At 43.7% G+C, this 21,881-nt stretch overlaps 5 protein-coding genes across 5 annotated transcripts; 2 read left to right on the top strand and 3 right to left on the bottom strand.

Annotated features, from left to right (window-relative positions):
• Positions 1-30: 30 nt before the first annotated feature.
• O0I10_003441 (uncharacterized protein) lies at positions 31-3,094 on the bottom strand (the record flags this gene model as incomplete). Its single annotated transcript, XM_058483512.1, has 8 exons — positions 31-75; positions 139-433; positions 485-958; positions 1,026-1,762; positions 1,833-1,887; positions 1,943-2,513; positions 2,600-2,698; positions 2,830-3,094. 8 exons carry the CDS (start codon positions 3,092-3,094, stop codon positions 31-33), a joined length of 2,541 nt encoding a protein of 846 aa, XP_058345711.1.
• A 1,627-nt stretch (positions 3,095-4,721) lies between these two features.
• Positions 4,722-5,947, top strand: O0I10_003440 (uncharacterized protein; the record flags this gene model as incomplete). The annotated part of the gene is made up of 4 exons (XM_058483511.1): positions 4,722-4,738; positions 4,797-4,930; positions 5,000-5,235; positions 5,453-5,947. The coding sequence occupies 4 exons, from the start codon at positions 4,722-4,724 to the stop codon at positions 5,945-5,947; spliced, it is 882 nt and encodes a 293-aa protein (XP_058345710.1).
• Positions 5,948-6,768: 821 nt separating this feature from the next.
• O0I10_003439 (uncharacterized protein) lies at positions 6,769-9,850 on the top strand (the record flags this gene model as incomplete). The annotated part of the gene is made up of 8 exons (XM_058483510.1): positions 6,769-7,513; positions 7,575-7,678; positions 7,740-7,835; positions 7,899-8,127; positions 8,232-8,657; positions 8,730-8,819; positions 8,883-9,098; positions 9,165-9,850. The coding sequence occupies 8 exons, from the start codon at positions 6,769-6,771 to the stop codon at positions 9,848-9,850; spliced, it is 2,592 nt and encodes an 863-aa protein (XP_058345709.1).
• Positions 9,851-10,244: 394 nt separating this feature from the next.
• O0I10_003438 (uncharacterized protein) lies at positions 10,245-10,716 on the bottom strand (the record flags this gene model as incomplete). The annotated part of the gene is made up of 2 exons (XM_058483509.1): positions 10,245-10,282; positions 10,461-10,716. The coding sequence occupies 2 exons, from the start codon at positions 10,714-10,716 to the stop codon at positions 10,245-10,247; spliced, it is 294 nt and encodes a 97-aa protein (XP_058345708.1).
• A 1,420-nt stretch (positions 10,717-12,136) lies between these two features.
• On the bottom strand, positions 12,137-15,780 carry O0I10_003437 (uncharacterized protein; the record flags this gene model as incomplete). Its single annotated transcript, XM_058483508.1, has 11 exons — positions 12,137-12,867; positions 12,928-13,516; positions 13,573-13,661; positions 13,732-14,426; positions 14,489-14,702; positions 14,785-14,872; positions 14,938-15,026; positions 15,100-15,156; positions 15,220-15,311; positions 15,408-15,475; positions 15,541-15,780. 11 exons carry the CDS (start codon positions 15,778-15,780, stop codon positions 12,137-12,139), a joined length of 2,952 nt encoding a protein of 983 aa, XP_058345707.1.
• Between the last annotated feature and the right edge of the window lie 6,101 nt (positions 15,781-21,881).

The following is a 21,881-nucleotide window of genomic DNA, read 5'->3' as shown; positions in this document are numbered from 1 at the left end:
GGAAAAAGTGGTTCATGGAGATACAAGTGCTCAAGGAGCTCCAGTTGCAGGGCTACTCACACTACCCCGTTGTTTCTATGTAAAAGATGGAGTTAATAAGTGTGGGGGGCTTTTCGGTATTCAACCACAACAACTTACACCATGATGGGGCACTTTGTACGATTCCTCGGATTCCTTTTCGGGTGCCTTGGCATTTCTAAAGTCCTCCACAGACTTGTATTGGGACAACAGGCTGCTCAAACGATCACCAATCTTAAGCTCTCTCTTCTTGTCTTTGCGATAGTACAAGTATGCCCAGAACTTTTCAAGACCGTACAAATGACCATTCTCATAATCCGACAAAGTCAACTCTTGGAAATCAGCAAAGACCTCCTTGCGATAACGCTTTTCAAGACCATAAGAGTAGAATCGGAACAGGCATTCGAGACCATAACTAGAGGCTTTGTAAGTACACGTGATCCACGTATATAGAAATCACACTTACCGGTAGTTTTGGTTTGCATCTTCAACAGCCAACTTTTTGAATTCATTGTACATGCGCTTGTTGTAGTGATCACGAAGGAAGTGGGACCAGAAGCGGAAGAGAGTGTTCATTTCTTGGGATTGACCAACGCCCAAACGCTTACGTTCCTTGAGAGCCTTGGCATGATACTTGTAGTATTTGTGTTGGACGAAGCCATTCTCACGTAATAACTCATGGCTGGGATGCTCAAAGTGAGGGAACGAATGGGCCATTTCCATAGAAGTAGACAATTCATGCATGGCAGGTGATTTGCCATAGCTGGTGGAAAGAATATCGTTGGGGTTGTAGTGATAGGCTTGGTCGCTCAACAACCAACCGACATGGCCGTGATCGTGATCTTTCCTTGAGCGAGGAGTTGAGCCATAGAATGCACTGCTGGGAAGAGATTCGGGTCGAACAGGATAGAATCGAGCGCTATTCTTGTTGGATTTGATACTATAATGATATCATGGGTTAATCAATAAATACGCTTTTGTGTGTGCACTTGTAATAGTAAACTTACGGTGTAGGATCGACAGCGGTTTTAGGAGCAGCGGCAGCTTCACGTTGCTTAGCACTTGAGCTGAGCTGGGCAAATTGCTCAGGGTCAATGGTGCCAACCTTTTCATTGGGTCTATTGTTGAAGCCAAGGCCACTCTCGTATTGGTAAAGACCTTCGTTGATCATATCGGTGATATCATCGTTCATCTTGGCACGATCGTACGAGGTGTGGGTGCGATCACGCTTGCGCTGAGTAACGATCATGATGCGAGCAACGGTATCTTCATCGATTTCAAGGTCGTCATCCTCAAATTCAGAATCATCATCCGACAAGTAGTACTTTTGAACAGTGTTGGGGCGACTATCACCAACCCAATCGTCATCAAACTCGAAAAGTTCATCCTCATCCTGATGTTGAACCGATTTCCGGCGTTGTTCACCATTGGCAGGTTGTTGTTGTTGCACCTTGATGGCAGGGTTACCAGAGGGTGTGGGACGAGCAAGTGAAGCCAAGGTAGGATGAGCTGATGATGAAGAAGATGTAGCAGGCGTTTCCTTGACGACATCAGCAGCAGACTTTTGTGCACCAGGAAGAACCCATGTTTGCCATCCTTCACTCTTGCGAACCTTGTCACCCTTGACTTGAAGAATCTTGCTTTCTTCCATTGCTTCACGCACAAGGCTGATATCATTGGCCAAGGCCTTCACACGATTAAAGTCGGCAATAAGTTGGATGCGCACGTAACCTTCAGGGTCCATCTATAATGATACGACGTTCGTTAATCCTTGTTGTCCTTTCCTTATCCACTTCCTAATAACAACAACTAACCTGGCTACGCAAAAACATGTCCTTGCAGAGATTGTCAATGCTAAAGTAGTATTCACTATAACACAAAGAGTGAGCAACGCATCAAATCCATTGCTTTGTTATATACATACATTTGTTGAAGAATATAAAACTTGAGGGTTTCAGCATCGACATTGATGTAATAAGGCTTGGAACGGCCATTGGCATGATCGAAACGACGATGGCTATTGAAACCACCACGTCCTCTACCACGGCCACGGCCACGGAAACCACCACGACCATGATGAGTAGCCGATCTCTCTTGTGTGGTACCGTTAGCTGCTGCGGCGGATGACGCATCCGACTTGGAGCTGTCAGCAGGTTTGGTGGATGCTGCGGTTGATGAAGATGGTGACTTGGCATCAGTGGTGGTGGTAGTGGTAGTAGTAGCAGAAGCATCCTTTGACTTTTCTTGAGTAGTGGCGTTGTTGGTAGTTGCTGCTGCAGTAGTCGAAGAAGCATCATTGCTGGTGGAAGTAGTGCTGGATGAAGAAGTAGTTGGAGCAGTAGAAGTGTTGGCATTCGACTTTTGACGAGGAGGTTGGCTGCTACGGCGTGGCTTTCTTCCAGAACGAGCACCACCACGACCCGAACGAGAGCGACCATTGGGAGCAGGAGTGGAATGCGTGATGTTGGGGGTGATAGGTTTGCCTCGTCCCTTGCCTAACAATAATCGAGATAGAGTAAGTATTCTCGGCAAATAAACCCATCTCATTCCCGAGAATTCTTATTCCCACAATCCTACTTACTCTTGGGAGCAACAAACTTGGGTTGTTCTTCTTCAACTTCCTTTGCCTTATCCAATGCTTCTTGAGGTGCAGGCCATGAAGTAGCGGGAAGAGAGGAAACTACACATGTCAAAAAATAAGGTTGAATTACCCCGTAATGAAAAAAAGGGCCGTGCTTGCCGTCACAATATGACCCAAGCCGTGCCAATTGATACACATATCGAAAGAGGAAGAGAGACAAAGCACCATACCATCAGTGGTCTCCACAGCAGTAGCGGCTGGTTTGGTTTCAGTAGTGGTGCCATTCTGCTTGCGAACCTGCCAAACATTGACAGCAGGAGCTGGTGCTGCTACGGTCTGTTTTTCCGATGCTTCCGGTTGCTTGTCATTGTTGTTGCTGTCATTGGTAGACTTCGGAGCGTTTTCACCGTTGGTAGTTTGCTTAACAGGCTCCTGTTGCTTCAACTGTTGTTTTTCAGGCGAATTGGCCGAGTCAGCAGTCGATGCATTCACCATGGTTGATTACAGAAAGGGAATATAAAAGGTTGTGGAGGAGGGAGCACTGGGTGAAAAAGAGAGTAGTCGCCTTTTTTCCAGCAAAAAAAAGAGGGTGGCTGGTGCATCCGCAAATTTATTCTGGCACAAGAAAAACACATGGCTAATCTTCCATGTGACTCAGAGTCCTAGCGAGTCAATGTCCACCTATTGTATATGTGTGGCTGGACCTGAAGCTCGTTACATACATTGACCACTAAGGTAGCGAGCCATGTTGTCGTTTTTGTTTTCCTTCTATGCATCCAATGGCATGCTCTTTGTACATGTGTATTTGTGTTTGGAGATAAACTATATCATTTTGCGTATACGTTTCGGCTTACTTGATGATGCGTGTCGTTGAATGAGACTCGAGTTGGCAACAAATGGCCTAAAGGGATTGTGGTCAGATGCTACGGCATCCCTATTATACGAAAGGCGTTCTCATCACTAGAAGGGGTGCTGCACTTTTCCGCTACTGTACTTTAATGCTGAGTACTAATGGATGTTGCATTTGTACGACAACCTGTAATGCGACGACCAGCGTTGCCATGTCAATAGCGTAGACCAGGCAACCCATTAAAGGATGGATGCTTTGTATGGATACATGCATGAGACCATTCTCGAAAAGTTGTTGAGTGATGCTGTATACGGCAAATGTTGGTCGTTCATAAGAGAACGTGTGTGTTCTTTCCCATAGAAGAAGGTGCCATTAGATACGCTCATGATAGCCTATGCAAAAGATTGCCAACGATTACGGAATCAGCACATCCCCCCAAGGTGCATAATTGACTGCTAACTCTGCCACCTCAATCAATCAAAAAAGGAACAGGTTGGTGAAAGAACAATGACAATATCAAAAGCTTCATTGGAATGCAGCATACAGCCATGACAATTAACTTGACTACAAATAGCTCGAGAGCTGCACACCCAGTGTGTCTCATCAGCTAATTATGGCAACACTCTTATATGACGCTCATTATCACAGAAGATGAAAAGGGATGCAAGGAGGAGAGAGTGATGAAAGATTTCAAAGCAAGATCAAAGAAACAGCAATATGCTTATCCCCTGCTGTTGCTGCTCCCATAAGCGTATAATGAATGCCGACAATTGTTGGTTTTCTTTTACCCCACCACAACGAAAGGCAATGTTGTATACAACTTCAACAAGAACATGACCATGCTTTGTGTCGTGGAGGCAACAACATGTGTCGATGGCTACATACTACTAACGGCAAGACAGCAACCAAAAGAACCAACGACTCTCGCTACCCTATTCCAATTTCAGACATGAAGCTCCCTAATGTTGTTGCTGCCCATGGGCTTGAAAAGCTCGCTCTTTTCATACAACCCCTTACTCGATGTCTTTATTTTCGCACTACAGGTGTGCCTGAAATACATACATTCAAATCTAAAGGTCTGGAAGGATCGAACGTCCACTCGTTCCTTTTTTTCCTTTCTTTCTTTTTGTAATTGCACACTCACTACATAATCGATTTGCTTGAACAAAGAAATCCATTACTTTTCCTTGTCGTTGCTGTTCCACATTACGGTCCTTAAACCCACTTTCCGTCCTTTTCATCCCGCATCATTCGTTTCTAAAAGATCATAATATGGGATGCTGTCAACGGTAAGGTTGCATGTATGTTTGCATCCTTTTGCATACGATGTTTACAAATACGCCCTAGATTGAGTCGATGCTACATTCTCGTCACCAATACCCTGTTTGCCATCTTTGGTGCTGCTCTCATTGCCTTTGGCGTGATGGGTGCACAACATCGTATTGAATCTTCTATCTTGATTCCAGTGAATATCCTAAAAAGTATGTAGGATCATTGAAAACAGATGTATACGCGTTCCCATTGCCTTTATTCATTGACATTACATATAGTGGTCAACATTTTAGGCATCATGATATGCTTTACAGCCGTCATTGGCATTATTGGTGGATTCTTTCCTGAACGTCAAGCAATCCATATTCTCTATACAGTGGTCGTCTTAATTACATTGGTTTATCAAATCGTCGTAGCAGTGATTGTGTATGATCAAGCAGCACATACACGATCCTGGTTACATCATGCATGGGCAGAGGCAACCCAAGAATACCGATACTATGCACAAGAAAAGGTAAGCACGCAGTAAAGGAGAGAAGAAAGAATGAGGAGATGGATTACAAGCAGGGGCAAAGTGGGTGTGTCGTAGTAGAGAGAGAGAGAGGGAAAAAAAGAGAGAGATAAAAGGGATGATGATGATGATGGCTACTACTACTACTGGTGGGTGGGTGGGTGGATGGATGATAGCAAGTGATATGACGTGGATTGACGTGGGTCTTTTGTAATAATAGTTTTCATGCTGTGGTTTCTCTCATCCACGCGACCATCCGGTGGCAACAGATACGTGTCAACCCGACGATATAGTCAACTCAGCACCAGCGTGTTTCCACCCAATGACTTATTTTGTCAAGCACAATTTGAAAATCATGTACATTGTGTTGTTTGCAGCATTGAGCATTCAAACGTTGGCTTTGTGTAATGCTATCACCATGTTGTGTGCTCGTTTTTCGGGATCAGCCGACGACGACGATAATAACAACGATGAAAGTGGTCTTGTCGCACAAGGTGGTAGAAAGGGGCGCTGGCAGTCCTCCTCCTCTTGTGGTAAACCAACATCGGCACCGCCACCGAACGAGTCAATTCCATTGGAATCATTACCCTATGGACCACAACAACAACAACGCAAGCAGAGCAAAACACAAGAATACATAATGATCGATTCGGCCATCTCTGGCAAGGATGCTGAAGACGATACACCACCACCCTCCTATCATCGGCAGTATTGAAAACAAAAAGAAGCAAGGTGACACAAAACCGCGTGCTGCGTGTATAAAGGATATGTGATATGCATCACATTACATACACAGAAGAGAGTTTATTCCACGTTATTTCAACATTTGATCCCAACACCTCCAATCTTTGGTTACATTATCAATCCATGTGTGCCTGTGAGTGAGTGAATTGTCCTTTAATGGATATTGTATTACTATACTAGTAGTGGCTATAAAGACAATACGATACGTTAATTGTAAAGAGTAATATGATATGATCCAGATGGCGGGCTGGCTGCTGTTTTAAGGCGGAGTGGGAGTGGGAAGGATGACAACAGCAAAAAGATAGCAATAAAACAAGTGCCGAAAAAGATGACAAAGCAATGAGTGATCATAATGATGGATGGCGAGGTATGTTGTTTTTTCTTTTGACTGTAGCAAGTAGGTAGTTACGATTGCATGATGGCATTTAATCCATCTGATGACCATTACCCAATAAAAGTAGGACGCCCGTTTACCAGTAGTAAAAGCACGTATAATCTCGTGCCACATGGGAAAGATCGTGCTTCCAAAGCCGAATGCGGCATGATGAGTGAATGAGAGAAGGACAAACATAAATGAGAATCAGCCATCCACTAAGAAGGCACCTCTATTTTTGGTAAGAGCGGCCCCCCAGCTTATTGCAGCCAGCAGCCTGCTTTCTCTGTGCCTCACACACTCTCACTCTCTCTTTGTCTCTCTTGCAACATAACATATACACACGCATACACAACTCCTCCCCCCCTTTTTTCGTGACCTGTACACTATAAAAGAGCGTTCCTTTCCCGTGGGCTACAATGAGCCTTAAAACTGCGTTTACACATCACCGTCGTTCACGTTCCAACATTACCCCTGGCGACTTGCCGCCCATTGAAACACGTCAATCTAGTTGCGACACCACCACTTCTACTACTTCTCCTAATAGTAGCAGACGTAATTCTGACGGTTCACCACGGGTCCCAGCAGCTCTTGTCAACAACTCTTCAACCCCTTCACCACCACCCGACATTAACATCTTTGCCCCATCGCCCTCAGCCATTGCCAATACTACGAGTCATCATCCCATGCCAACCGAAACCACGACCACCATCGTTGAAGAGAAATATCCGTCGTCTCGCTCTGCCTCACCCATACCACATGTATCTGATCCACAGCCCACTTTATCCAGTACAAGTGCCGTTTCTCGTTTGTTCGCCAAAAAACCTCGTTCTCGCGGCTCAAGTTTGTCCAATCACTTTCACAACAGCGACTCGGTACCAGCGCCGACGACATCTTCAGTATCGGATATCCACCTTCCCATAATGAATCATAGCAATACAAGTGCAACTAGACTAAGACCCTCCTCACCATCTCCTCCACCACCAACATCATCTGCCACTGCTCCTCCTGCTGCTCCTACTCCTTCCTCATCAGTGAATGATCGTGTCGTTGCTCCTGGCACTATTGCTTCCGTATGTGGTGTCGAACTCGCCAATGCAAAACGTAATCAAGATTTTCATGCACTCTTTCGAAGCGTCCCTGAAGAAGATCCCCTGATTGAAGGTAAATCAAAAGTCATCTTTGATACTCATAACAAACCCCTTCTAAACAAGTTGAAAACTAGATTTTGGATGTGCTTTGCAAAAAGAGATCCTGTTACAAGGTAGAATCTACATTTCAGAAAACCATATTTGTTTCAACGCCAATATTTTCGGCTGGGTCACCAATGTAAGTTTGGGATCATGTGTTTGTGTACAAGAAATGGCTGCTAATAGGATTCATTGGATAGCTCGTCATTGCATTCACTGATATCGTCGAGATTGAGAAACGTACTACAGCCCTCTTTATTCCCAATGCTATTCAGATATCCACTTTGCAAGCCAAGGTAAGGAAGGGGAAAAAAGAGCCTAGCCCAATCTCCTATCGTGCTAACTCGATCCAATACTAGCATTTTCTCACATCCTTCCTATCCCGAGACCAAGCTTATGATCTCATTGTTGACGTTTGGCAGCAAACAAAAGCACCAGAGAATGACAAGAATGAAAATGGAAAGGATCCTTCACAATCTGCCAGTGATATTGATGATGAGACAGATACGTCATCCGATGACTATTCTTATACTTCATCAGAAGAAGAGGATGATCAAGAGAATCATGATGATGATAATACGGCTCATGGTAAGGATAATAGGGTGGGGTGGGGTGGGGGAAAAGGGTAAAGGTTGAAGGGAGATGGAAAAAAAAAGAAAAGGGCTAGATACTAATGCTATAATTTCCACTAGCAGCAGCAGCAGGTCAGCAACAAGATCGTCAATCGTCTCTGCCATCATTGCCGCTACGAGCTGGACTTGCCAAAAAGAGCGACGCTGATGCATTAAGACGCCGAGCTATTTCGGAAGCCGGTCCGCAACCACCCAATCTTAGCTCCCTTGTTAGTTCAGAATCGGGTGTCAGTGCTACGGATACCAAAGGAGGTTCAAGATCAAGTACGCCACCTGTGCCGCCATTGCCATCATCCTTTGGATCATCCACTACAGCATCTTCTCAACAAGTTCATGAAAAGACCGAATGTGCTTGTCTCAAGTCCGGTGATCATTATCCCAAGGTCGTACTGGATCAAAGTTTTCCTTGCACAATCGAAGTTTTGTACAACCTCCTTTACCAAGGCAGCTTTATGAAAAAGTTCTTGACAGAGCAAAAGAATACAGGTACATACATGCATGTTCTTTCTCTTTTATTCATATCCATTTCTTTATTCATCTAACTTTATACATTTTTAGACCTTACGATTGGTGATTGGCAAAAGGATAGCAACAATACCGAAACGATACGTGAACTCTCTTATACCAAACCCCTCAATGGATCGATAGGTAAAGATAGCATTGTGAGGTTTCCATGAATGAGTTTATTGACGTTGCCGTTTGTTCAATAAGGTCCCAAATCAACAAAATGTCTATTGACTGAAGAGATCATGCATGCGGACTTTGGCGAATATGTCACACAAGTCACCACCACTCGGACACCTGATGTGCCTTCAGGGGGATCATTTTCTGTCAAAACCAAAACATGCTTGATGTGGGCGGGTCAAGGGCAAGTACGGATGCTGGTCACCGTATTGGTTGATTTTACAAAGACGTCTTGGTTGAAAGGTAAAGCGTTGTTGCTGGTTGGTTGATTGTTGGTGACGGGTTGGACTCATGCATGTGTATCTATAGGTACCATTGAAAGTGCCTCCATCAGTGGACAAGAAGGTTACTATAAGGAACTTGACGCTGCTATCCGTAAGCAATTATCCAAGCCATCCAATGGTGACATGTCGGATCGCAAGAAGCGAAAGCAACGTAAAGGCAAGAGAAAGCATCGTGCCCAAGCTGATGCTGCAGCCACAGGAGCCTCCGAGATTGCACAAAAGGATCAAGGTGTAGCTGCCAAAGCAATGTCACTTTTATCGGATGGTATTGGGTGGATGATTACCAATGCGTCTGTTCCTTCCGCATCCCAGGCCACTGTATTTTGCATGTTGATGCTGGTCATCATTAACTTGTTTATTGCCAACAAGATGGCTCAAGTCGATCGACAATTGGAATTATTGAAACGTCATCCACCATCATCCCTGCATCGTTATGGACGACAACATCATGGTGCAGCAGAGAATGAGTTATGGTCATGGTTAAGTAATATGGATCCCGACCATCGGCAAGAGGCCCGTGTTGCGTTACAAAACGAACATGATGCAATGTGGTCGGCAAGATTACACGAATCACGAGCAGCCAAAGCAAAGCTTGATGAACACATGGATGATTTGGAACAAATGATACAACGTGCTGGTAACAATATGGAACAAGTAACCAAGATGGTCAATCAGCAACGACAAAGAATCATGAACAATTGGACAGCTTAATTCCCCCACGACCACCATCACCATCACCACCTCGTCTTTGTATATAGCGTTTCCTTCACCATCCCATCCCATCCCCCCTTTCTTATTCCTCCTCTTTTTATAACAATGACATCGCTTCTTTTTTTACCCTTCTACTCCAAATACCTTGTCTCCTTTTTTCAAAATCTTCTACATTGGGTCATTTGTTTTGGTTTAACAAAGAGTCAAGAGAGGGATTAAGACAAAAAAAAAACAATGGGCATCGCCTTTATATAATTTAGTGGACAAGACGAATCGGAGGATGGATGATGCATTCGGCAACAAACAAAGCTGTACATGGAGATGGGGGGTGTTGTGTAATTGAAAATCCAAAGGCGTAAAGAAGTAAAAGGAGATATGAGCTTGTTGATCGTGACTATTGTGTTGCACCGTTGCACTTCAAGGATGCGAGCACTAAATATTATGTACACGTAATGGAGAGAGAGAGAAGGAAGGAAACAAGAGAAAGCGAAAGAAACATAGTCTGAGCAAGCGATCAACATAACAACAACAAGGGAAATTAATGCGAACCTATGATGACGATGATGATGGTAAGTCATGGGTTGTCTCTATATTTCATATATACACATACCTTGACGAAGACCTTCTTCACCTTGAGCGAGAGTGCCGAGTGGAAGTTTGCTGCCATTCATTTGCTTGATTTCATTGACAAGTTCAGGATTCTCACGGAGCACAGATAATTGACGAGACAAGCGTCCAATGGCGATCACTTTCTTTTTGATGATGTGTCGACGACGTTGTTGGATGGCACTGAGCGATGAGTTGTGTTCGTTGTTGAGCAATTGGTCGTCTTGAGAGGTGGGAATGTTGAGGATAGCAAGCGACATGTTGTTGTTGTATATTCACAAAGAGATGATTTCAATGGTGAAGGAAAAAAAAGTAGAATGAGATCGACTCTTTATATACTTTTTTTCTTTATAGCCCTAAAGTACAAAGGCGTAAAGGCTGGTGTGGGGGGTGGGCAAGGGGAGGAGAAGGAAAATGCGTGCATTGGACACTCACTCACTCACTCATCGGTTCTGCTCATGTGAAGAGAAGGATAAATATTGGGGGGAGGGGGTGGTGGAAAGAAAGAAGGGGAGTACAAAGGGGGACCTGAAAAGAATGTGTATGCGGAAGGATCGGCTTTTGGTGGAATACGCAGAACATATCTCAGGGCTCGAAACTTCCAATACACCGTTTGATTTGTAAACCTTCCTTGCCGCCTTCTATTCTTCCTTTGTATCTCCTTTGGTGTCTCACTTTACATTAAATCCATACACACACATGCTTGCCTCACTCTCTCTCTATGAAGAAGCCCTTTTGTTTATTGGATATTGTTTTTGCCCCCATCCCTTCTTGTACAACCAACAATCGACGAGAGTTTTGAAACATGGATGTTTCTAATGTTCTTGCAAAATGATTGATGCACGTATACATAGCATCGACGATTCTTTATAGAAGGCATACAAGCTCAAAAGAAAGGAGGCAATGCATAAAGAGCTCATGGTATCGCTGGTATATCAATATTCAAGCAAAAACTTCCCCCATATCTTCCCCATGAAGGCGATTTGAAAAAGGAGATAAACGTGGTGGATAGTATACAATCATCATTCCGCTGCAGTCAATGTCAACTATGTATGCGACAAAGAAAACGCCTCAAAGCAGAGCGCCAATTTTTCAATGTGTGTGTGTGTACATGTTTGTGGGGGTAAAGTGCTGCCTTTTTTCCGTTCTCAGTATAATAGACATACTATGCACTCTCTCCAAGATGCAACTGAGATGTAAAATACAAGGGGGAATGAGGTTGCATATTGTTGCATACCCACACACACACATCCAAAGGCGTCTTGTTTTGCCATCTTGACCCTTAGCCTTGGTTGTGCCAATGTATTTTGGTTTGGGTGCTAAAATGCAGGAGAGTCGAATCATGTGCAATGGAAAATTCGTTGAAATGCTTTGCATGATGCTTGTTGTCTCTGTGATCGGTTGTTGTGTGACGACCCACGAGAATTGTAAGGAAACATAGAATCATCCATAATCATTATTTTGTCTCATTGACGGGCCTCTCTTATCATAAGACACGCGACACGGGCTCCTCCTCATCATCATCATCTCTTGATCATCATCATCGTTATTGATTACATAAAAAAGATGTTTCTATGCACACATCTGCAGCATAACAACAAAAAATAGAACAGAGGCAAACGCGGGGGGTGTATTAATGTACGAGTGGGTTTGGTATACAAGCATCTATGTGCACTAACTTTAGACATCCTTATTAGCCTTGAGCACCATCTTTTTCAGGAACTTTTGCAGTACATGGCGCATGCGTTGAGGAGTCATGTTTGGAGAATGGCGTCGGACACGGTATTCAAGGCACCGGGTGACAATGTCTTTTGGAACAAATGATCGTTGAAGTTGCTCAGTAGAAACAGTGTTTTCCGCATAAGGTGCTGCGCTCGTTTGGCTGCTGCTGCTGCTGCTTGTACTACTAACACGGCGATGTGCATCACGAGATGGCTCACGTACAGGTAGCATTACTGATGTAGCAGGGCGGCTGTAATAAAAGGAAGGTGACATCCAATTGGCGTGGGCATTCTTTTGTGTGGATGCAGAGTACCACGTTGGCGACATGGACATGCTTGGTAGGATCGTGTTGGTAAAAGATGGCTGATAGATGGGTGGAGGGGGTGGCGGAAGGGATTGGCTTGTGGATGGATGGTTGGTGCTGCTGCTACTACTAGTGCTATTACTAGTACCCGGTCGTGATGTTAGTGCTGCAATGGATGGTAAACTCGTGCTGCTACGTCGATTATCATGATCAGCTGCAGAGGGTGAAGATACTGTGCTGAGCTGAGGAGATGACGGAGTCGATGTTCCTGATGTCGTTGTTAATGCACGATAGCTGCTGCGTATAGCAAACTCTGGGGGGATGATGTCAAAAATAACTTTTTCGGTCTCATGGAGGGATCGAATGGTTTGTAATATCTCAGGTACTATACAAAAAGTACTCGTTACTCATCCACATCTTGTTTGGATAACCATCATTGCCTTACCATATATATATTCAAGAAATTCCCGGTTCTTAAAAGTACGTCGATCCTGCATCTTTCGAAGGATGTTGTGCCAAAAGTTCGTTCGTGTACTCCAATATGGCCAGCCATACTGCATCAATACAATCATGTTGCCTGCACGATCATCCCATTTCATGGCTGAGTCGATGGATGCCATTCCAGTACGTTGCTCTGATTGGTTGTCAAGGCTGACAATAAGGTGCTTCATGCATCGTACCACTAATCCCTCTTGAGTCACACGCATAAGTCCAAATTCATGCCCCTTGAATACGGTGGCCACAGTCCGACAATCCATCTCATCCGCAACAAAATGCTTGGCTTCCAGGTCATTGGGGATTGGGAACACCGATAAAATGATGGCGATCTCGAGCGTCGATTGTTGTAAACTGCCCACAAGGAGATAAATCACGCTGATGTTGTATAACACGCGAAAAGCAAACATGAAAGGAATGTCGTATTCGGAGCTGGCCTTTTGTGCATCCGTTTTCTCTTGCCGTCTCTGCACCTCAATGCGATCACATATGCTTTGTGAGAGATCAAGCGCTTTACCAAGGTTACCAGGCACCGAAGGCTATCGGATATCGTGTGAGCCAAACAAATAGAACGTATCGTGCCAAATGCACTTACCGATGAAAGCGCAAGATCACTGCGTACTAATAGCACTGAATTGTGTATGTCAAATGGGAGCTTGTAAAGATCGATCACCCGGCATAATTCTTGTTATACGCTGTGTCATTAGTAAGAGACGCTCTTTGACCCCATCATCATTCATTGTAAAAAGCTCACCTTCTTCCCATCCTCCAAATACAGTAACCCAATTCGTTTTGGGAGACTTCATTGCTGCCCACTGCCACAAGTCAACAAGATGCCGTAAACAATCACCAGCCTTGCTCAGTATTTGAAGTGCTTCATCCACACCTTTCATACAATAAGCATCGAGTCCTTGTCCTCGCTCTTCCAACATTTCATCCAATCTGGCTTTCTTCGTTTGCCTCTCTTCGTCATCATTGGATTCCTCATTGTGCTCATCGATCGTACGTTTCCTTGTGGAGTCTGCATCATCATGTTCAGTGCGCTGCAATTGCTGTAGCGGCTGTTGTTGTTGTTGTTGTTCCTGTTGATGTGAATCGTCGTCATTGCTTGATATCAAAGGCATGCCACCCTTCTTCAATACGCCAGGTTGAATTGCACATATAGGAATCAGGCAGGCTTTTTCATCTTGCGCACTATCATCGACAACGCATACGGCCTTGTAATAATCATAGCCAAATTGCACAAATTGCGACGTTGCTGCCATAAACTCACACATGAACGCAACCAGCACATGTAAATCTTCGGGTCGTTGTCGTTGTTCTTCTGGTATCCCTTCTGCTTGTGCTGTAGTCTCATCCGTATCCAGCCGGATATTAGGCCGTTGCTCTTTCATGTATTGAAATCGATTGGTGTGTGACAAGAAATCCAAACGTCCCAAACCTGCATATCTAATTGCAATAAAATCTCAATATCACGTCCTTGCTTGCTTGTATTCTTTGCTCCAACTTACCCACAACAATCCAACATCGCACACGTGAATTTGACGAGCTCAGCCCAATCATGCTTTTGTATATAGTAGCGTTGTCCAATAAGCATGTAGTGCTCAAATAGGTTGTATGGTATAACGATGTAGTGCTTGCTGTCTGTGGATTTGACGCTAGGTGCACGGTCTCGACCAGTGAGTAATATCCGTTGTTTCCATAATCGCTGCAGCAAATCAGTCACTGGATGGATGTATACAGTAGAATCAGCCAAAAGGTGCTCCGCTTTCATTCCCCGGCAATTGTTGTTACCCCACACACTTACCAAGTATCCGTATACATTTATCCCTGTGTTGATCATCCGCTGCTTCCACCGATTGTACATGTAGCGTCAATGCATCGATAGCCCGTATCTACCAATGTATATCCACACATGTTAAATGAATATCCAAGCTATAATCCCTCCTCGTTTACTTACCAAATACTTGTATGCATGTCGTGGATATGCTTGAATGTAATCGAAAAGAATTTGGAATGCCTTGAGCATATCGGTTTCTTCCAAGTAAGCTGGATTTTATCACACATCACGTGTCAGGAATTGAATCGACCAGACTTCCCCTTCTCCACTTTTTTGTACAACCTGTGGCGTTTTCAACAATGGTTGATTGAATAAGCGCTGGTAATGATGCAAAGAACCCTATAACAAAAGAGTTGGTTGGCATGGGATACAACAACAATAACAACGCTATCCAAAACTTACTGCTCATATCTGAATCTCTATTGGGATCAATGTGGTCCGCCATTTCCACCAAGTACTTTTTGAATAGCTCGTTTTGCGATCCATTGGCTTGTCTATATTACCCACAACTCTTTGTCAGCATCCGTGTTGTCCCTTGGAACCATACCATGATCATGCCGCATTTCCCTTTCCATCATCCTGCAGCTTACAGCATAATAAAACTTTGTGTAGCTTTCTCCAAGTCGCCTTCCTTAACATGCTGTTTGTGGTTGTTGAACTATACAACACATGCCCGTGTATCAGTCGCTATCCCTTTGCTCGTTCTTGTAATCTCGTACACACCTCTGCAAGAAACGCATTCTCGTCCTCATGCTGTGATTCACTCAATACTTCGCCGTGTGTATCGATATTGTCTGTAGACGAGGTGTAATTGCCGCTACGCGGGCTGGCGTTCATGCCGTGAGAGATTGGCCGTGAAGATTGTGTACTCGATGCTGATGGATCCTGGCTGGGGGCTGTATTCTCATAATGCGAGGTGGACAACTCTGGCGTGTCGTTGGCCTTGTCATGGGATTGCGACATTGGGCGGTAGTTGAGAAGAGAGAGAGAGAAGTGAGTGAGTGAGTGAGAGAGAGAGAGAGTCCAAGAGTGTGGCAACATCCATAGCTGAGAATTTACTATTTCATTCACCCCACCAACAATCAGGGAGTATCCTGCACAAGCAGTTTTACCTCTTTTCCACCTTGATGGCATCGCTTATCATATCAACCAGTATAAACATACCGATTATCAACAACATTCTTCCTACTCTTTTGTAACACTGCCATCGTGTAGTATTAATTTACACCTGAAACCCAGCTAAAAGTAAAGTACATACCTTCTCTATTCTCAATGATCATTATAAATGTCTTCTTTACAAACCTGTACGTCCTCATTCTTCTAATTGAGTAATGTTGGCGGTTGATAATTGAAGATAATGCTTGCCTTGCTTTGAAAGTACATTGTGTCACATCGTTGGTACCAACATCCCTTTCCGCGGTACATCTGCTTACATAATTAAAAGGATAATCAAACCTATCCACGCCCCTAATGGCTGTATACTATATCCAAGTCCTCAATATCACCAGGCGATGACAGAGATGATCCCAAAGCCGACACATACAAACATTAAACTAGGTGGTTGATTTACGTGGGTTCCAATTAAGCATCTTCTTGATTTAGAAATTGTAACCTATAATGCAGGTTACATGACCATGCGAGACGCCTTTTTCCCTTTTGTAGCATTACATTGGTTGAAGATTCATTGTTCATATGAATGATGATTGTTAGCTGATCGTATGCATGTTTAATTGGTATCTACAATCATCCAACTACATTGCTTGTTATAGAAGCTTGGTTTATTGTAAGCTTAATTCATTGATTCCATGAAGTGATGAAACTGATACAATGTGACACGGGTACATCTACGTATCTTGTTTACCTATAACCGTCTCCACCATGTACGCTATCTTATACAACCTCATTTGTACGAGCAGCATCATCGCCACTCTCAACCTTTCTCGTATGCACTGGTCAATTTCCATACCATGGTTAACTTGACAAAGATCCCACACGGGCTATCATAGGGCGAAGCTTGCTATGGGGGAAGGATCATCATCCATCTTCCACCCACAGCATTGATCCTTGAAATCCCACCCTCTCGGCGTATGTTGCACAAAGAAGTCTTACTGCATCTACGGCTGTAGCATGAGTGAGGCGATTAACAATGAACACAGACTACTTTTCATATAGTATCACGCTTACAGCATAGGTAAAATATAAAGGTGCCTGTACCTCTAAACTTTACAATCAAACGTGGGGTCTTTAACAGAACAAAGCTGCTCGGCGGGGTGAAAGCGATCTTGTGTCAAACTATGAAGTCGATCGTGGCCGATCCCAGATTCACCCAATGTCGCTACCAGCCAAAAAAAATTATTTTTCCTTGTCGTCGAAAAAATTCCAAGAGGTCGACCCTCGATCCAATTTGGCTGGTGGCGACATTTGCGAAATCTGGGATTGGGAACCTCGATCGTCAAACTACCCCACATGATACTTTCGACCCCGCCGAGCAACGTTGTTCTATTAAAGGTTCCACGTTTGATTGTAAAGTTTAGAGATACAAGTGCCTTTATGTTTTACACATGCTGAAAGCGTGTGGCTATATGAGAGGTGCTCTTTGTTCATTGTGAAGTAGCTCACTCATGCAGAGTCAAAGGTGCAGAAGGACTTCTTTGTGTAACACCGCTGACTGAGTAGAACTGGAAGGGTCGATGTATAATACTTTATGGATCATCTAGGAACAGGCATGTATTGCCAGCTAACATGCACTTCTCCCCATTCGCAGCATTTGTCAATTCTGTAACAATGGAACGATGCTCCTGCTCCAGACATTCATTTCAATGATTCAAGTAGCTTGATCCGAGTTGATTTGGTTGAGTTACGGTCAAACAAGGATTAATCAGCTGAGACATTCGAATGTATGCTGATGTATGGATTGATGTAATCTCTCTTTGATCGTAGCTCAGCCAAATCAGCTCGGATCAAGATAATTGGATCATGGAAATGAATGTCTGGAGCAGGAGCATCGTTTTATTGTTACAGAATTGACAAAGGCTGCGAATGAGGAGAAGTGCATGTTAGCTGCCAATTTATGCCTATTGAATAGTGCATAAAGTATTGTGCATCGACCCTTCCAATTCAATCTAACCAGATGTATTACACAAACAGGTTCCTCTGCATCTCTGGCGCTATTAAAGTCTAGCTGATTGACAATGAACAAAGACCACTTCTCATATAGCATCACGCTTGCAAACATAAAGGTGCCTGTATCTCCAAACTTTACAATGAAACATGGGGTTTTTATTAGAGCAATGTGCTCGGCTTGGTCAACAGCACCTTGTGTGAAAGTTTCGCGTTCAATGTCGCAACTAGCCCAAAAAATATTTTTTGGTCGTCGTCGTCGAAGAGGTCGACCCCCCGATCCAGTTTGGCTGGTGGCGACATTGCGAAATCTGGGATTGGCAAGCTTGATCGTGAAACTTTCACACAAGGTGCTGTTGGCCAAGCCGAGCACATTGCTCTATTCAAAACCCCACGTTTCATTGTAAAGTTTGGAGATACAGGCACCTTTATGTTTGTAAGCGTGATGCTATATGACAAGTGGTCTTTGTTTAATGTACAGTAGCTAGACCCTGGAGAGCCAAAGATGCAGAAGGACCTCTTTGGGTAACTCAGCTAAAAAGTCAGGACCTCAGGGACAATGCATGACAGGTACGCAACCCTCACTTTTATGTCATACATTGGCAGCTAATAGTCACTTTTGTGCATTCCCAACTTTTGTGCATTCTATTGTAGGTGGACGATGCTCCTGCTCTAGACATTCATTTCCATGATTAAAGTAGGTTGATCCGAGCTGATTTGGTTGAGTTACGCTCACACAAGATTACATCGGTTGAGCTACATCGAGCGTGCTTTATGTCCAGAGTGATGTAATCTCTCTTTGACCACAGCTCAGTCAAATCAGCTCGGATCAACCTACTTTAATCATGGAAATGAATGTCTAGAGCAGGGGCATCGTTCCCATGCAGTGGATCTCGCAACAATGATGATTGGATAAAAGTGGCCGTTAGCTAGCAATACATGCCTGTTCCTAGATGATCCATAAAGTAATTATACATTGACCCTTTCATTCATGCAAACGTAGATGTGTTACACAACACGACCCTCTGCATCTTTTGCTCTGTCAAGGTCTAGCTACTCTACATTAAACAAAGACCACTTCTCATATAGCATCACGCTTACAAACATAAAGGTGCCTGTATCTCCAAACTTTACAATGAAACGTGGGGTTTTTATTAGAGCAATGGATTCGGCTTGGCCAACAGCACCTTGTGTGAAAGTTTCACGTTCAATGTCGCAAACAGCCCAAAAAATATTTTTTGGGTCGTCGTCGTCGAAGAGGTCGACCCGAGATCCAACTTAGCTGGTGGCGACATTGGGTGAAATTGAGATCGGCCACGATCGACTTCATAGTTTGACACAAGATCGCCTTCACCCCGCCGAGCAGCTTTGTTCTATTAAAGACCCCATGTTTGATTGTAAAGTTTGGAGATACAGGCACCTTTATGTTTTACCTATGTTGTAAGCGTGATGGTATATGAAAAGAGGTCTTTGTTCATTGTCAAGTAGTATAACTAGAGCCAAAGATACAGAGGGGCGTGTTTGTGTAACTCGAGTCAGTCAACACAGGCGATGCATGATACTTGTACACTATTTAGGAGTAGTTCCAAATGGCAGCCAATAACCCAGTCCTCCCATTCTCCATTGTTGCCCAATCCAATGCATGTGAAGGATTGTCCTGCTCCAGCCCATCATGCCCATCATTTAACTTTCTTGATCCGAGCTGATTTGACTGAAAAACGCTCATACACAAAACATCATCCAATTTCACAAAAATCATTTTGCAAAGTTATTTGTAAACTGCCAGCTAGCAGTCCATTCCTCCCAACAACCTTTATTGCCCAATCCAATTCATGTGAACGATTGCACTGCTCTAGGCCATCATGTCCATCCTTCAACTTTCTTGATCCGAGGGGATTGACTGAGCAACGGTCAAACAAGGAAGTGTCATCTAAGCATGATTAATTTCCACTTCTTCCACTCCCACAACTTCTTGTCTCTTCCTCCCCATTCTCAACTGTTGTTGCATTCAAGTAGAACAACTACCCACCTGTCAACGATTGTCCTGCTTCAACCCATCATGTCAATCCTACAACTGTCTTGATCCGATTGCCTTCGCCTGAATGGCAAGTGCATGGCGTGTACACAATCTTCTTGTCACTCTTCTACAACACACGAACCTCTTGACACTACGCACTCTCTTGCACACTTCTCTGCCACAATCAATCGTTACAGCATTCATTCCAGCAGCTGCTATTTGCGATTCCTTCACTCCTTGTCTCAAACAGCACTCTTTACTTGCAGCGTATTACCTTGCAACTATTCTTTACGTAAACAGCACATAGCCATTGTACAGAAGCAGCCTTACATACGCGTAGCAGCTTGCCTTGATACATACGGGTTCTATGGATGATGCCATATCAACTATCAAGCACACCACGATACAAGTAATCTTCACCTGGTTGAGCTGCGATAGAGGATGACCAAGAATGAGATCGATCAACAGACGGATGCAGAAGGAAGCATATCAGCAGGGATTCTTTCTTATGAGCATATTGGACATGCAATGGTTATGATGGATGGGCTCGATCAAGCACAAATATGAGGAACCCTGGAATGTTGCTTTGGTTACTTGGCACTTTATCAGCAGGAAGGAAGGATCGTATCATATGAACACGGCTGATGATGATGATGGATTGGAATGGTTTGACGAGAGGGCTTTTATCCTTGACAAGGATGGTTGATCGCTATGGAAGGCATGCAGCAGCTATTTCGCAACAAGGATGAAGGGTGACTATGACGGCAGCAACCATGAATACAAACGACACAATGAAATCCATTGACTCTATATGATTCACGCATACAGTACCTTATTCAATTTACATCCCCTATTCCTTCATCATACTTACATCATCAACACCCACACATTATGTCTTATTCTTCGACTTCCATTGAATGAAAATTGAATCCAATATAACATTTAGAAGGGTTCATACCATCGGTTCATATGTGCAAGTTGTGGATCATTTGATTGGTTTCTGGATTGAAAGGGGAATAGAAAGTTGAAGGTCGGAAAGCGAGGAGATGGGATCATTTACATGATCGTATCCAGAAGCTTTTGTTCTTTTGTCACATTATCATGTGCTACAGCTTCCTGGTTTACAAGCTGATAGCCGAAAGGCAATGGGGATCCTCGAACGCTTGTATTGCAAGGATAATATTTTCAGGAGTGATGCTCATGGTGCTTGTTCGTTACGTAAACTCTTGGTGGTTCATTGTTGTAAGCGTTGTTCATTATGTTCAAGAAAGACTGAGCTGTGATACAATGCGGCAGGAGTACATGAGCATGCCATGCTTAACTATGACGATTTTCAGCTGACGCTATCGTATGCAACCTTATCTAAGAACGTACCATCCTGTAAGGGCTATCATAGATGGACCTTACTATAGGGGGAATAAACGGTCATGCATTCTCCACCAATAGGGTTGCCCTTCTAGTCTTGACTTTTTGTCTCTGTAATCAACATACTTTAATGCTGGTAACCCATTCTATTGATACGTAAATTACCTGGAAGCCTACAAAAAGGGTTGCCTGCTCGAATGTGTGGATAATGTTTATGATTCCCCACTCATTAACGAGGGAAAGTGGTCCAACAATTTCATACTTGGGGTAAATGCAACGTTGTTAGTGCGAAGGCAATTGGATGTGGTTTATCAGGTACAATCACCAGAGCGTTATCTAAAATGGAGATGTTGTTTCCACTCAAGGTATCTTGTTGCAGGCTCTCTTTGTCTCTTTCAACCATTTTGCTTCCATCATACACACTCCGAACACCATAATGGATTCATTATGTATTCTGAACAATGACAATGTTTATTCATAACAGCATTTGGAAGGCCCATGGTATATAAAATCTTGGTTACTACCTGCTTTTCTTCAACTAGTGTTCTCATTTTCTTGCACG

The sequence above is a fragment of the Lichtheimia ornata genome, assembly GCF_029851405.1.
Source record: "Lichtheimia ornata isolate CBS 291.66 chromosome Unknown scaffold00011, whole genome shotgun sequence".
Taxonomy (NCBI): domain Eukaryota; kingdom Fungi; phylum Mucoromycota; class Mucoromycetes; order Mucorales; family Lichtheimiaceae; genus Lichtheimia; species Lichtheimia ornata.
This window is presented reverse-complemented; position numbering and strand designations above follow the sequence as displayed.